The sequence below is a fragment of the Elgaria multicarinata genome, chromosome 2 (genome assembly GCF_023053635.1).
Source record: "Elgaria multicarinata webbii isolate HBS135686 ecotype San Diego chromosome 2, rElgMul1.1.pri, whole genome shotgun sequence".
Classification (NCBI taxonomy): domain Eukaryota; kingdom Metazoa; phylum Chordata; class Lepidosauria; order Squamata; family Anguidae; genus Elgaria; species Elgaria multicarinata.
The window spans coordinates 145,530,751-145,545,077 of record NC_086172.1 but is presented as its reverse complement, the minus strand read 5'-3'; the positions used below and the strand labels follow the sequence as shown (position 1 = coordinate 145,545,077).

The 14,327-nt window shown below is 42.7% G+C and overlaps 1 protein-coding gene across 3 annotated transcripts in view; it reads left to right on the top strand.

Moving 5' to 3' along the window:
• The window catches only part of ENTPD5 (ectonucleoside triphosphate diphosphohydrolase 5 (inactive)), a 23,633-nt gene that overhangs the window by 6,832 nt on the left and 2,474 nt on the right, over nt 1–14,327 (top strand). For all 3 annotated transcript variants that reach the window (XM_063117861.1, XM_063117858.1, XM_063117859.1), the window contains exons 4-11: nt 474–617; nt 992–1,067; nt 2,962–2,997; nt 3,214–3,302; nt 5,027–5,106; nt 6,112–6,173; nt 11,506–11,604; nt 12,536–12,676. In XM_063117861.1, coding sequence (XP_062973931.1) covers nt 474–617; nt 992–1,067; nt 2,962–2,997; nt 3,214–3,302; nt 5,027–5,106; nt 6,112–6,173; nt 11,506–11,604; nt 12,536–12,676 — 727 coding nt within the window. The remainder of the gene's footprint in view (nt 1–473; nt 618–991; nt 1,068–2,961; nt 2,998–3,213; nt 3,303–5,026; nt 5,107–6,111; nt 6,174–11,505; nt 11,605–12,535; nt 12,677–14,327) is intronic.

Genomic DNA, 14,327 nt, shown 5'->3' with positions numbered 1-14,327 from the left:
TGTCCATCTGGCCCATTACTGCCCAATCTGATTGGAAGACAATGGTTCTCCAGGCTCTTCCCCACCACCTGCAATCTGGTCCTTTTAACTGGAGGCATCGGGGATTGAACCTGGGACCTTTGACATGCAAAGCATGTGCTCTACCATTGAGCTAACTCCCTCACCAACTCTGCATGCAGAAGCATCAGTGTACATGGCACTTTTCAGAGTTCCATATTGGAAAAGAAATAGACAGGTCATTGTCCCCAAGGACCTAACAATCTGAAATAAACAGTGGGAATAATAAGAGACATTGGGCTAAGAGAGACATTGATAGGATTGGGAATTATTAAGGGATTAAGCTATTTAAAGTCCTCGCAAAAAAGGTTGGTTTGGGGGAAATAATCGAAGGAAGAATATTTGAAAGACGCTTTCAAACAAGTACTTTGCCCAATCCTACTAATGTTTATGTTTTGTTTTCTGTTATTCTCTAGGGAGCTGAAACTGTCAGAAAATTGTTAGCCATGGCCAAAGAAGCAGTGCCACCCAGCCATTGGAAAAAGACCCCAGTAGTCTTGAAAGCCACAGCTGGTCTGCGGCTGTTAGCAGAGCATAAAGCCCAGGCTCTACTCTCACAGGTAACATTGGGTTGTATTTTCAGAGCAGTGGGTGTCATTATGCAAAATTAGGGGTCTTCCTTAATGACACCTCTTACTGCCTGCCTATGTGTACTTTTTGCCATGAATTTGACACAGGTGTGTTTTATTGCCATACCAGGCTTGTGTAATGCACTTGTAAATCCTATCATTGCGATCATTTTTAGTAAGAGTAGGGTGTTAATAAGGCAGGAGATAGTCATGTTTTTATTTATGATATCTGGAGCTAGGTGAAAAGAATCAAACCTGTACTCACCTTGCTTTTTGTAGGACAGGAATGTTGTGACATCTGCACACACCATCCTATGTATGGCTCCAGGTTCTAGGAATATCACCCATTTTTTTCCTTTCCACAGGTCAAGGTGGTCTTTGAAGAATCTCCTTTTCTAGTTCCTAATAACAGTGTTAGCATCATGGATGGATCTTATGAAGGTGGGTCCTGAGAGGGATTTTACAAAGGTTGGTCATGGGAGGAGGAAAAAGGATAGGACCAAGTGGAGAGAAATAACTATGGAAGCAGGCAGAATGGGAAGTGACCCTCAGGGTTGAGTGAAAGGTAAACGATTTCTAGTGTTCCACTCAAGGTGGAAAAAACCCTACAGTGTTTTATTTATAGCCTAGGATATATTTGTTGAAATGGTGTGGAAAATTATGAAAGAAGCATTGGTAAATTTTGTTGACCCACTTTTCTAGATTAATTTGACAGTGTTGACAGTTGCTGTTCCCAATCCTATTTATCAGCTGGAAGCCCAGAATTCAAGATAGTGTCCAACCTCGTGTTGAACTAATGCTTTCTGTTTCTATGGCTTTATATGAGATTGTTTCTCTCAATCAATAACTGAATTGGAGGGTTCAGGTACCTACAAAATCAAGGGCTCCTGGAATTGAATAGTAAAGACAAAGTGGTCGGGGGGATTAGAAGAATTGGAATTCAAGTTGATTCACCTTCTGACAGAATTCTGAGGCCTAATTTACACCAAGCAGGATATTGCACTATGAAAACGGTATATAAAAGGCAGGAGCCACACTACTGCTCTGTTTTATAGTGGTATTCAAGTGCACTGACAACTGCTGGGGCCCATTGACACATACCATATACCCCTTTCATAGTGCAATAGCCTGCTTGGTGTGGCTGCTGCCTTTTATATACTGCTTTCATAACGCTTTCATAGTGCAATAGCCTACTTGGTGTAGATTAGGCCCTAGTGTGTAAATCTGAGGCAGCTGCTGAGGGAGACATAGAAAACGCCTCCTTGGATGTACTGGTGAAGATGAAAAGCAGTCAGCACGAAGCATGTTGTTTTCCTCATGGAATTTATAATTAGGACAAACTCAAGGTAATTTTTGCCTCATGTGGCGCAGAGTGATAAGCGGCAGTTACTGCAGCCGAAACTCTCCCCACAGCTTGAGTTCAATCCCAGCGGAAGCTGGTTCTCAGGCAGCCGGCTCAGGTCGACTCAGCCTTCCATCCTTCTGATATCGGTAAAATGAATACCCAGCTAGCTGGGGGAAAGGTAACTGCGACTGGGGAAGGCAATGGCAAACCACCCCGCTACAAAGTCTGCCAATAAAACGTCAGCGAAAGCAGGCGTCCCTCTAGGAGTCAGCAGTGACTCAAGTGCTTTGCACGAGAAGTTCCTTTCCTTTTTCCAAGGTGATTTGCATGGTGAACAAGTTCTAGGTGAAATCTGACATCTGAAGGGAAATGGTTGCTTGTTTCATCACATACATTGCTTGTAACTCAGCCTACATTTATCACATGATCTTCAACTCGCTTTACATAGTGAGTATTTTTAATGATGATGTTAATTATGATGATGCAATTTTAGACAAAGTAACAGAGGCCCTTCCTGCATGTTTGCAGTCTAAATATGGGCTGAGATAGTCCTGCAGTGCTCTCCATGTGCTATCATATCATATTGATCACATGCCAGGCTCAGCCTGTATCCCCTCAACCCACTTGTTCGTTTTTGTTTGAGTGAGCTGTCCAAAAGCAGGTGTGATATAGTTAAGAGGATCTTTTAGAGTTGGTTTGGGTAAAGCTGATGCAATAGTTCTGCAAGGGTTATCTCAAAAGACTGATTTGAAGGTATGTGAAATGAAGTCAAGTATTTTTTAAAAGGGGGAATTAATTAAGATCTTAATTAAAGTTTCAGCAGTGAAGGCTGATAGAGAGAAGGAGCTTAGAAGCCCAATCAAGGAATGAAATGATATTCTGCTTGGACAGAACTGATTGAAGAAATGCACACAGTGCAATAATTGTATGTTGATTGCATTTTGGGTCCAAAGATGGAAGGACTTTCATTTTTTTTCTTCCTCCTTGCAGGTATTCTTGCCTGGATCACTGTGAACTTTTTGACAGGTAATTGCTGCTGCATGGTTCAGTTTTAAGTGTTGGGTAGCCTGGTGCAAAAATTGAGCAGGCAGCCCATTGATAGCAGAATATTAACTTTGTGCATCCACTACATTCTCACAATTCTGTTGCTGAAATCCAACCAGGGCTGCGAAGGCCAGATAACAACATGGGATCCCTTATGGCATATGGATAATCTTTGAACTTTTGCAATGTTGCTTGCAGGGCAATTGTATGGCCGGAACCAGCAAACAGTGGGGACTCTGGACCTGGGAGGAGCCTCAACACAGATTACATTTCTGCCGCAGCTGGAGGTGAGGAGTAGATACAATTCAGCCTTGTTGGGGGGTGCCATCATGTTGTATAATCTGGTGCAGCTGTCCAAATTATTTTGTGTTCCTATTTCATCTAGATCTGGTATAACAATCTCCATTAAACTGTTAGGCTTCTTTTAAACTTTTTTTTAAAAAAAAATACTAGAGAGAATATGAAATGGTATACATTTAATATTGTTGCTTCTCAAGCTGTGTGGCTATTACAAAATGTTTTATTCTTTAAAATAGTGCCTGTATCTTAGATATTCTGATCTTTCTAATACCAGCCTCAGTTTGCAGTGTGTTTTAGAATTGCCTCTCCTCTTCTGAGTGCTCGAAGCAATTTACAGTAAAAACATAAAATACAAAAAATCACAAAAGCTAAAACAATGCAGATAAAAACAAACATGACTGCACCACTGTAGTAAAAAAATTGTCTGAACATTAATAGATGAATTGTTTTTACTGCTTTTAAATTCTATACTAGTTTTAGCTTGATTGTTTAATTTGTTTTTGGCTGTATATATTTATTGTTTTATATCGTATAATTTCATCTATATGCTACCCTGAGATCCTAGTGATATAGGGCAGGTTACAAATATTTTAAATAAATAAATAAATAAATAATCAGAATTCTGTATGTCTGAGTTTGGATGATTTCAGGGGGTGCGGGTGGAAAAAGCCATTGGCCCCATTTAGAAGACATGTTAAACCATGGCTTTAACCACAGTGAATAAAGCAAAAAGCCTTATTCACCATGGTTAAAGCCATGGCTTAAGGTGTCTTCTGAATGCGGTCTGGCTCTCTGGCTTAACCACCATGGTTAAAAACATGGTTTAAGGTGTCTTCTGAACAGGCCCATTGTGGTTTCTCCTTTGCATGCCCATCATTTACATAATTACCTGCGCTGCAGCGCAGGGGCAGAATATCATCCAAACCCGGTGCGCAGCATGGCAGGGGCGGCTTCACAACCTACAACCCATGACTTGCAGTAGGGGTTGTAGGGTGGATACGAAGTCCCTCCTGCTGCATCGCGCACCAGAATGGGGCGGCATGCCAAACCGTGCTGCAGCACGGTTAATTATGTGAATGTCAGGTGTGCACACAGCATTCACAGGAGCAAGGGGAGAAGCCTCAATGGCTTCTTTTGACCCCACAACCGTCCGAACACACGCTTACGTATCTTACATAGGAAGCTGCCTTCTGTTGTGTCAGGCCATTGATCCTTTTAGCCCAATATTGTCAGTACTGATTGGCAGCAGGGTTTTAGACAGGCGTTCTTTTAGCCCTACCTGGAGATGCCGGGGATTGAACCTGGGACCTTCTGCATGCAAAACATATGCTCTACCACTGAGCTATGTGACACTTCCCACTGAGCAAGATTTATGTGAAGGTGACTCTGTAAATATCACTTCCATTTATTGCAGCACTTGGTTATCCCAAGTGTGTCTGTCTTTTAATAATGGCAGGCTTCACCTGTGCCTTTCCAGGCTAGAATGTAGCCTCTCTTCCAAGGGCAGGCAAAAATAACAAAATATAGGGTGCGTTACAACTAATTTGTCAAAAAAAAAATGCTGCTGCAGAAAGGCATCCCCTCTATCCAGTGGTGTGGGCTCTGTATAAGCAGCACAAAACATATCGGGAAATCAGCAGTGAATTTCTAGCTTGTTTTCTCTTGAAGTCGCTATCACTGAATAATCCTTTATCATTATCCTGCTTTTTAGGACACGCTGGAGCAAACACCGGTAGATTTTCTTACCTCATTTCAAATGTTCAACAGCACTTTTAAACTCTATACACACAGGTGAGTGAGGAGGTGTTATATAAATGGTTGTTTCTTCAAAACTCAAGGGTATTACTGAACTTCATTCAGAAGCCATATTTATCTTAATAATTTGTGCTGTTCAGTTTTTAAGTCAGAGTCTTTTGCTGGCTATCAGAATAATTTTTAAATGCCTGTTGCAGAATACTAGTCATCATAATAAATAGGGCACCTGAATGCATGTGTGTTTGTATGTATTTCCCATTTTTTAAATATACATACATGGTTTTGTATGAAATGCATTCAGCTTTCTAGCATTTATCCATTTGAAGGTTCCCTTTCAAATGGATAAAGGTTCCCTTTCAAATGGATATATGCCACCCTTTCAAATATTCAAAACATTGTAAGGTTCTCAATCCATTGCGTGAATGTTTATCCTTTCAGGGTTGTAATATCAAGCTTTTAGCTGTCAAAAGAGTGCAGAGAATCCATTTACGGTGACCCTTTGTTAATTTCCATGAAGTGGGCAAATAATTTTGTAACAGTACAATTTTTTTCCTGTGTAATAACCTCCCTGCGAAAAGAAGCAACTACTGGATGCTGCCAAAACATGTTTAAAAGAAGCATTAGTTGTAGTGCACTGCCAGCAATTAGCTGAATTAGACAATTTGTTATTAAAGAGACATTGTGGTGTCCATTAAACATGAAGGGGAAAAATTGCTGAATAAGATGTAACCTAAGATCCATAAGCATGAAGGGTAGACCCCAAAGCGGTGACCCACTGCTTAGGCATTTTGTGGTGGTGCCCACAGCAATATCTCAAATTCCCAAATGTGGCCATGGGTTTAAAAAGGTTGGTGACCCTGGGGTAGATTGTGGATTATTGTGTAAGAGATGACATTTAACATCTAGGGCTCAGCAAGCAGTAGGCTCTTTTAGGAGACAATCACTTATGTCCATGTTTATAAAATAGGTTGTTGCTTTGTCTTACCTGTGAGATGGGGTGGACACAAGTTTTAATTAAGCACCCTTTGTCCTCCTTTACAGCTATTTGGGGTTTGGACTGAAAGCTGCACGACTAGCAACATTGGGAGCCTTGGAAATGGAAGGTACAGTCAGAAAGAATGACTACATATTGTTTGTGTATGTTAGTCTAGTTATACAATTCCCTTATTTTCTGGCTGGTATCTCATGCCTGATTCTTTGTTTATTGGCAGTGGTTTATCTAGGAGTTTATTTATTTATTACATTTCTATGCCTCCCAATAGCTGAAGCTCTCTGGGGGATAGCACTTATTTCTGATAGGACACTATTGCATGAAGGAAGATAAATAATGCACAATGTAACTAGATGGTAGTGAGAGTACAGCACATTCCAAGAGGAGGTTGTGGGAATTTTAGGCAGGCCGGCAGGCTAAGGCACAAAAGTTTTTTGGTAGAATATAGTTTGAAAACAGATTTTTTTTCAGACTGCAGTCATGTGAATTGGGTCAGGGAATCCACATCCAATGTTTCTGCCACCAGGCAAGGTTTTAAAGTCCATGATTCCATTGGGTTGTTGCTATTAGGAATGACAACCAGGAATTTTTAATTGTTTTAATCTTAATTTTAGAATTTCTGTAAACCGCCCAGAGAGCCCTGGCTATGGGAGCGGTATATAAGTGCAATAAAATAAATAAATAAATGGCAGCTATTTGAAAAACAGCCTTTTCTGGTTCTTTGATTCCTTTCAGGCTAAGACTTGGCTTCACCAATAGCTTTCTGGAATCGCTTTAAGCTTGTGCTATCGTAGATAAATTATTTTTAGTGGATTTATCACCTGGCTTTTAATCAATTAATGGCATTTAAATACATGTGCATATTACCAGCACCTCAGTACAGCTGTTCTCTTTAGCAAAAGAATTCCCATATGAAAACTGCTTCTGCATGCAGAACTTCCCGTATTCCATGTACAGAAGCCAACTGGACTGGCAGCTGAGTCTTAATTTGCACTGGAGGGCACAGGGCAGGCTGTGTGGAACACACAGCTCTGTCCTCCAGTACCTCAACACCACCCTCTGATTGTTCCAATTAGCGCCTGCTTGCAGCTCTCTTGAACAAATGCTGCAATACTGCAGTGATGGCATCAGCGTGTGTCCCATGGGAAGAACAGTGCATGCGCTGACACAATACCTGCTTCATCATTGCATAGCATGTGCTGGCTGCTTCTTTGGCTCCTTGCCTGGAAGGGAACCTTTCCCAATGGGGATGTCTGTGACTCATTAGGAGGTAACTAAGCGAGACAGTCAGCCCAGGCCAGCAACATGTAAGCATGGATGCTGCTGAGCTGCTGGCTTTGGAAGGTGGGAATGGCCAGAGGGGGCTCAGGGGCCATGAAGGCTGCCATGGACACCCCTTGTCTCCCCAGCATCTGCTCCCTGAAGCATCAACCTCCCTCGACCTAATTGTAGGACCAGCCCTGGCTGAAACGCAGTTCGATAAGGAATGATGCAAGTTAGACACTGGTGTCATATGGCTTGTAGGGATCAAATAAGCTCAATGGGTGCATCCAATCCCTATAATTTGTCTATTCAGTTGTGTGCTGGGAAATGTCCTCAGGCAAGTTTCTAACAGGCCGCCTGCATTCAGCTAGAATTCCCTTTATCCCCTTTCCAGTGTGTGTTTTTCCTCCAACAAAGAGGTTCTGCTCTCACCAAGACAGGTAACTTGGTACCCTATTTGAGCCAGTTTGCATAATGAAACAGAATCTAGGCTGTGAAATGCTAATCTGAAATATAAACTCTATGAGCGGCATAACTTTAGAAAACAATTTACGCTCCCCTGTGTGGCATGCAATTGCAAACCCTTGGGTGGAGGAGAATTTGGCTTGCAATTACTTTGTTTGCATTGCAAAAGCCTTAACAGGTAATTGCAAACTTGTGCCATGGTTATGATATCCTTTCTAAAGAGTAAACATTTGGCTCTTTTAAATGGTTCAACGACCTGGATTCTAGGTATGTGCTCCGCTTCTCTTCGGTTCAGAGAAGCAGGAGCAAGGCGGCCTAATTCGCCTCCAAAAAAGGCGGAGGCGAAGAGAGTCAGGGGGGCTGCGGATCGAGGCGAAGAGGATCGCCTCAATCCGGAGCTTCGCCTGCAGGTAAGTGGGGGGGGCGGGGGACTAATCTGGCGCTGCCGTCGCCACCATCCATGCGGCGGCGGCAGCACCAGGTAAGGGAGGAGGGACACTTACCTTCTTCCGTTGCGGGTTTCAATTGAGGCCCCAGTTGAAGCCGGAAGTGCCTCTTCCAGCTTCAACTGGGGCCTCAATTGAAGCCCGCGACGGATGAAGGTAAGGGGGCAGGGGCCTGGCCTACCTGGCGCCGCTGGCGCCGCCAGGTAAGAGAGCAGGGAGGAGGGACGCTTACCTTCCTCCGTTGCGGGCTTCAATTGAGGCCCCGGTTGAAGCCGGAAGTGAAGGCCGAGGCCTCTTCCGGCTTCAACTGGGGCCTCAATTGAAGCCCGAGACGGAGGAAGGTAAGGAGGTGGGATGGGTGGGTGGCTTATCTTGCGCCGCCGCCGTCCATATAGTGACGGCGGTGAAGCTGGATCTCGCTCCGCGGAGCGGAGCGGGAGATGGGAGGAGTGGCGCAAAGAGGATCGGGCCCAATCCAGATTTTCCGGATCGGGCCACGAAGTGGATTGGGGGGTCTGTGCACACCCCTACTGGATTCCTTTTTTTTTCCTGGGATATGAAAAGATTCAACTTCTTCAGTGGATGCTCTTCCCTCATTTAGAACAATTTTATGCATTGTCTCATTATTTTGATTAGCCTAGGCGTTCTCAAGCATTATTATTGACACGTCCTCCGTAAGAACTTCAGGGACTCCTTGAATACATCTATTATAAATATTTCCCCATTCCACTACCATTCTTCTACCACAGTATGCAGTGCATTTTGCCTGCTTATCCAGGACATACCTAGATTCTCTGTCTTCTGTCCTCCGTTGTTAATGCTGTCCCATTATAGTCTGGTTTGTAACTAAAAACAGCAGTATTCCTAACCAGTATCCATATTTTCTACTTCTCAGCTATATACTCAATTCCTGTATACTATATTTCTCACCTATATATTAAATGTGCTGATTTTGACCTATAAAGCCATACATGGCTCAGGACTGCAATACCTGATGGAATGCCTATCCCGGCATGAACCCACCTGTACACTATGTGCATTGTTTAAGGCTTTCCTCCATGTGCCTCTTGAGAGTGGCTCGGAGGCTGGCAACAAGAGAGAGGGCCTTTTTGGTGGCAGCCTCCCCACCCTCCAAATTATGGAATGAACTCCCCAGCAAGGCCTGCCTAGTGCCAACATTATCTTTTGGCACCAGGCTAAGATCTTCCTCTCCCATGCATTTGGCATCTTACGATAGATTTTTAGTCAGGTCATAGGCTATTGTTTAGATATATGTATGTGTGTCTGCCATCTGTTTATATGTTTATAGCTAAACTGTTTTTGTATTTTGCACAATATTGCATTTTTAAAGGTTTTTAATCTTTGTAAACTGCCCAGACAGCTTTGGCTATTGTGCGGTATAGAAATGTAATGAGTGAATGAATCAAAAATTTAAGAAGAGCCATGCTGAATCAGACCAAAAGCCTGTCTAAGCAAGCATTCTGTTCACATAATGGCCAACCAGATGCCTATGGGGAGCCTGCAAGCAGGACATAAGTGCCATAGCACTGTCCTGCTTACATTCCCCAGCAACTGATATACTCTGCTGCTTTAAGAAGCCTAGCCTTGCACCCTAGGATTTGCATCTATAGATGCAGTGGCTGAAAAGGCCAAAGCAAATGATAGTGCCAAGAGGTTAGAAATTTGTAGCCACGTACTCAAGTCACTAGTTAGCAAAGTGACTTAATCAAGCCACACCAGAATCGAGTGAACATTAATCAGAAGGTAGCCATGAATACACCCCAGGCAAGGAGTCACGTACCTCCAAAGTGTTGAAGAATTAAGGTCAAGAGGAGATTCCCCCAGCCTTAGGCACAGCGGTCTTGGAGAAATCCTGGCTTGATTAGATTGTGACAAAGGACCTCTGAGGTATGAAAAGAACTATTCTTTCAGCATTCATGTCACCCAAGGACATGCCTTTTGTTCAAATACTATAAGAGCCCTGGATGTCAGGTCCTCAACATTCTAGTAATCCTTGCTGGTCACTTCGGACTCTCACTATGCTGAAATTATCTTGGTTTCTGGCCTCACAAAAGTTTGGCACCACACACTCTTGGTGAATGACAAGCTCAGTGTCTGTGTGTGTCCATTGGCATTCACTTCTTTGATGAAATCCCTCAAGCTATGGAACGTGAGTTCTGTCACAGAGCCTCACCAATCCTTCTTTTCCAGAACACCCAGTTATGGTCATGTATGTCCCTGCTTCTGTCAAAGTAGAGAACCACATACAGCCACACTCAAGGCTTCTTCCCTCAGCAGTCACAGGAGTTTCCCCACAACCTATCTCCAGGACAATTGATCAGGAAATGAATCTTTCAGGATCCATCCTATCTGGATGTCTTTCCCCTACAAATTGTAGCCTACATTCCTTTTATCCCCTTTCCTATGCTGTGCTTGTGTGAAGCCTGTCAGGCACAGCTGCCCTCGGTGTAGACACCGAGCAGGCCTTTGAACCAGTCTCCCCATCTTTTGAATTCTGCATAGATATCTACATCATTCATTTTGTTTTCTATTTTATTTGCTTAATGTCTGCAGGATTGTTTATGGTGTGTGAACTGATTAATTCCATAAGTTCCTATTACCAATGGGATAATTCCCAATATGATTATTGTGTATTTTTCTTGATTCTTGTGTTAAATCAAATAACCCCTTTTTTCGAATAGACATGTGCACATCATTAGGACAAATCTGCCAAGATGCACTATGACCAACATTCAAAGATACCTTAGATACATGTATCTCAGAATGTGTATATACTCATACATGTGTTTAGGGTGGATTGCTGTATAGAGCAGGGGGATGGACTCGATGGCCTTATGGGCCCCATCCAACTCTACTATTCTATGATATTTGTTAACATATTGTAATAGCGAATTCCATAGTTTAATTGTACAGTGTGAAGTACTTCCTTTTATCTGTCCTGAATCTCCCACCACTCAACATCATTACTATTACCCGATTTCTCCACACCGTGCTTAATTTGATATGTCTCTATCATACCCCCCACCCCCTAGTCACTTTTTTCTCAAGGCCAGGACTCCTAACCTATATAGACTCTAGTGGACTGAACATCTCATTTGGCTAAATAAGCAGTATCTTAATTTCCCCCTGAAAATAGAATGAGGAACTCAAACTTTTCCCAGCTCCCTTTTCCTGCAATCACAAGGGGACTAGAAAACATAAACTTTCATGACTCCCCCCCCCCCCCCAAATCTATATTCTCTTCAACAGTGGATGGACAGACGTTCCGAAGCTCCTGTTTGCCAAAGCAGCTGGAAGCAGAGTGGCACTTCGGGGGAGTAAGATACCAGTATGGTGGCAACAAAGAAGGTAACTTAGATATTGTTTCCCAAGCCTGGTTAAATGACAGGTGTTTTTTCCAACTATCTTCTCTTTATCTTTGCTTGTATTTTTAACGAATGTCTTCTCAGGTTACTGTCCCAAAGGGCTTCATGCTGGGCCCTTGCTTGAAAAAGTATAGACCCAGCCTGAAGTAGTAGTCAGGAAATAGATCTTCAGCTTAAAAAATCATTACTTTTGCTCATTGTAGAGTACTGTCCCACTGAAGTAATATGGCAATTTAGGCATTTCACTTGATCCTTAGAGCAATCATGAATTAAAGGAACATGTATTTTTATTCAAGCAAGATTTGTTAAGACAGCAGTCAAAATGCAATGGGCTTCAGTGCAGAAAAGAGGTGGCATGGATCCAGGTAAAATAGCAGTTATTGTGCAGGAGCAGTTAAGAGTGAAGAAGCTCGGGTTTTGCATTGTCCCCTTCATGGTTCATGAGTGGCTTTTCCTTTCTCCAGAAATTTTCATTTAAAATTTGACTGGAAAGATTGTATTCCCTTTCCGCTCTGGCTATTATGGGTCACTTCTCCATGAAAAGGCCAGTGCAGAACACGAAGATAGGGCTAGTTTGCATACTTTTCTGGCATCTATGCTATTTAATTGTAGAGTGTACTCCTTGACCTTTTGTGGAAAAGTGCCTTCCTATGACCCTGGTTTTCCCCATGTAGGGTTTAAAATGTATATTTATACAGGAAGAGTAAGGATAGAGATTGGTCTTTGCCCCCAGGCTGTGGCAGTGTTAGTGTAAAGGGAAGAGATGGCCATCTTGGCTAAGGCCATTTAAATCTCCATTGTTATGCTTTCTCTTTCATGTTTTTCTTCTAAATGTCATTATTATGGATTTTACTTTATCTACATTGGGACTCATGGCTCATGTCATATTTATATTTGTATGCTCACCCTGGCAGGGGAAACAGGATTTGAACCTTGTTATTCGGAAGTGTTGAAGGTGGTTCAAGGAAAACTGCATCAACCAGATGAGATTCGGAGAAGCTCCTTCTATGCCTTTTCCTATTATTATGATCGGGCTGTTGAAACTGACTTGATAGGTGAATAGCAAATATTTGCTTGAGCTGTATGACCTTTGGGGCTGATATATTTATTTCTAGCTGGCATTTCAGGATAAAACTCTCACAAAGCAAACTGCATCATATTATAAAATACAAAGTAAATAATCAAATCATTAAATGGCATTCAATACATGAATAATTAAAATACCAAATGAGCAGCAGTACATAAACTCAGATAAAAGCACGGTACACTAATATTAACCAAATTCAGTCTGGAATAAAAAGCCTTTAAAATTCTCCTCAAGGTCAGCAAAGAGCTCCATCACACCTATTTCCCCTCCTGGTTTGCCTCCATGTATTTTACCTGTTCCATAAGCGTGGCAAGCGTTCCACCCTTTCATGATCGTCACTATACTGGTGAACTCTCTTTTCACTTGTTTGCTCTCCTGCACCTGCCCCACTCCTTCTCCTTCCCCCTGTAGTTCATTGGTTCTTGTCGTTGATGGACATTGTGATCAAGTGGCAGCCTTCCCCCCTCGCTCATTGGAGCTCCTAGGGGAATTAACCAAAATGCTTACAGCTCCCTCATTTTGAAAGATAAAGAAACTTGGGACCATGAGAGCTCTTAAGTAGGATTTTAGGTATGCCAAGTTTGAATCAGATTGGTTCATCCCTTGATTTTTTAAGGAATTTTTAATTCCCCCCAAGTCATTCCTTCCCATTAACACACACACTCCTCTCCGATTCTGTGCAGGGGTGGATTAAGGCAGAATCGGAGGTGTGTGTGTTCAATGGAGCTCGTTTATTGCCCTGACTTGATTCCCTTACTCAAGAGTAAATCCCATTGATTTCAACTGCATTTACATCCAAGTCATACTAAAATCCAATGCAGGCTTACCTTTGAGTAAACCCCATTGAACAGAGATTTACTTCTGAGTAAACAGAAGTAAGACCTCAGAAGCATAAGGTTACAGAACACTTCTTTCCAGTTTGGTGTTTTGGACTTTAAAAAAAGCCTCCCTCCTTGCTCTGGCTTTGTTGTCTAGTGATTTACTGATTTAACGTTTCATCAGCTGGGCTTCATTTCTGCGGGCAATAAGGGTGGGGTGGAAGCAGTAAAATGTCCATTTAACCAACTAAGCACAAGTCCATTTGTTTGACACGGTGTGCTGGAGGAGGAAAACCGCCCCGCCCTCCCCTTTCCTCAGCAAGACTCCATTCAAAGCACACGCCCCCAACAAAGGAAAATATGTGGACACATAAGGCCGCATTAAATCTGCTTGGGGAAAATAATCCAGACTGCACCAAAATAGTATGCAAAATGGAGGAAAAGAGGCGAGATGGGTGCAGGACAGGGACGTCATGTGAGTCCCATGCTGCAATACCAGACATGGTGAGAGTGCATTAAGCTGCTGGTGTGATGGAGCTCTAACCTTTTTTAGCCTGAGGGCTAGATTCTGTTTTGGAGACGTTCCCAGGAGCTGCATTCTAGCAGTTAGTGGAGCCAAAGTCAATAGTGGGCAGAGCTGAAAAATCCCATTGATGTCCATTTAGGGTAGGAAGCAGGACTATGCGGAAGTGAGCAGGGAAGAATCACTCAGCAGCACTTTCAAATAGCACCCCAAACACCAAGCCTGTGCATATATTCTCAGAATAAGCAAGAGCAGCAAGACTGAATCACTTAGCTGCT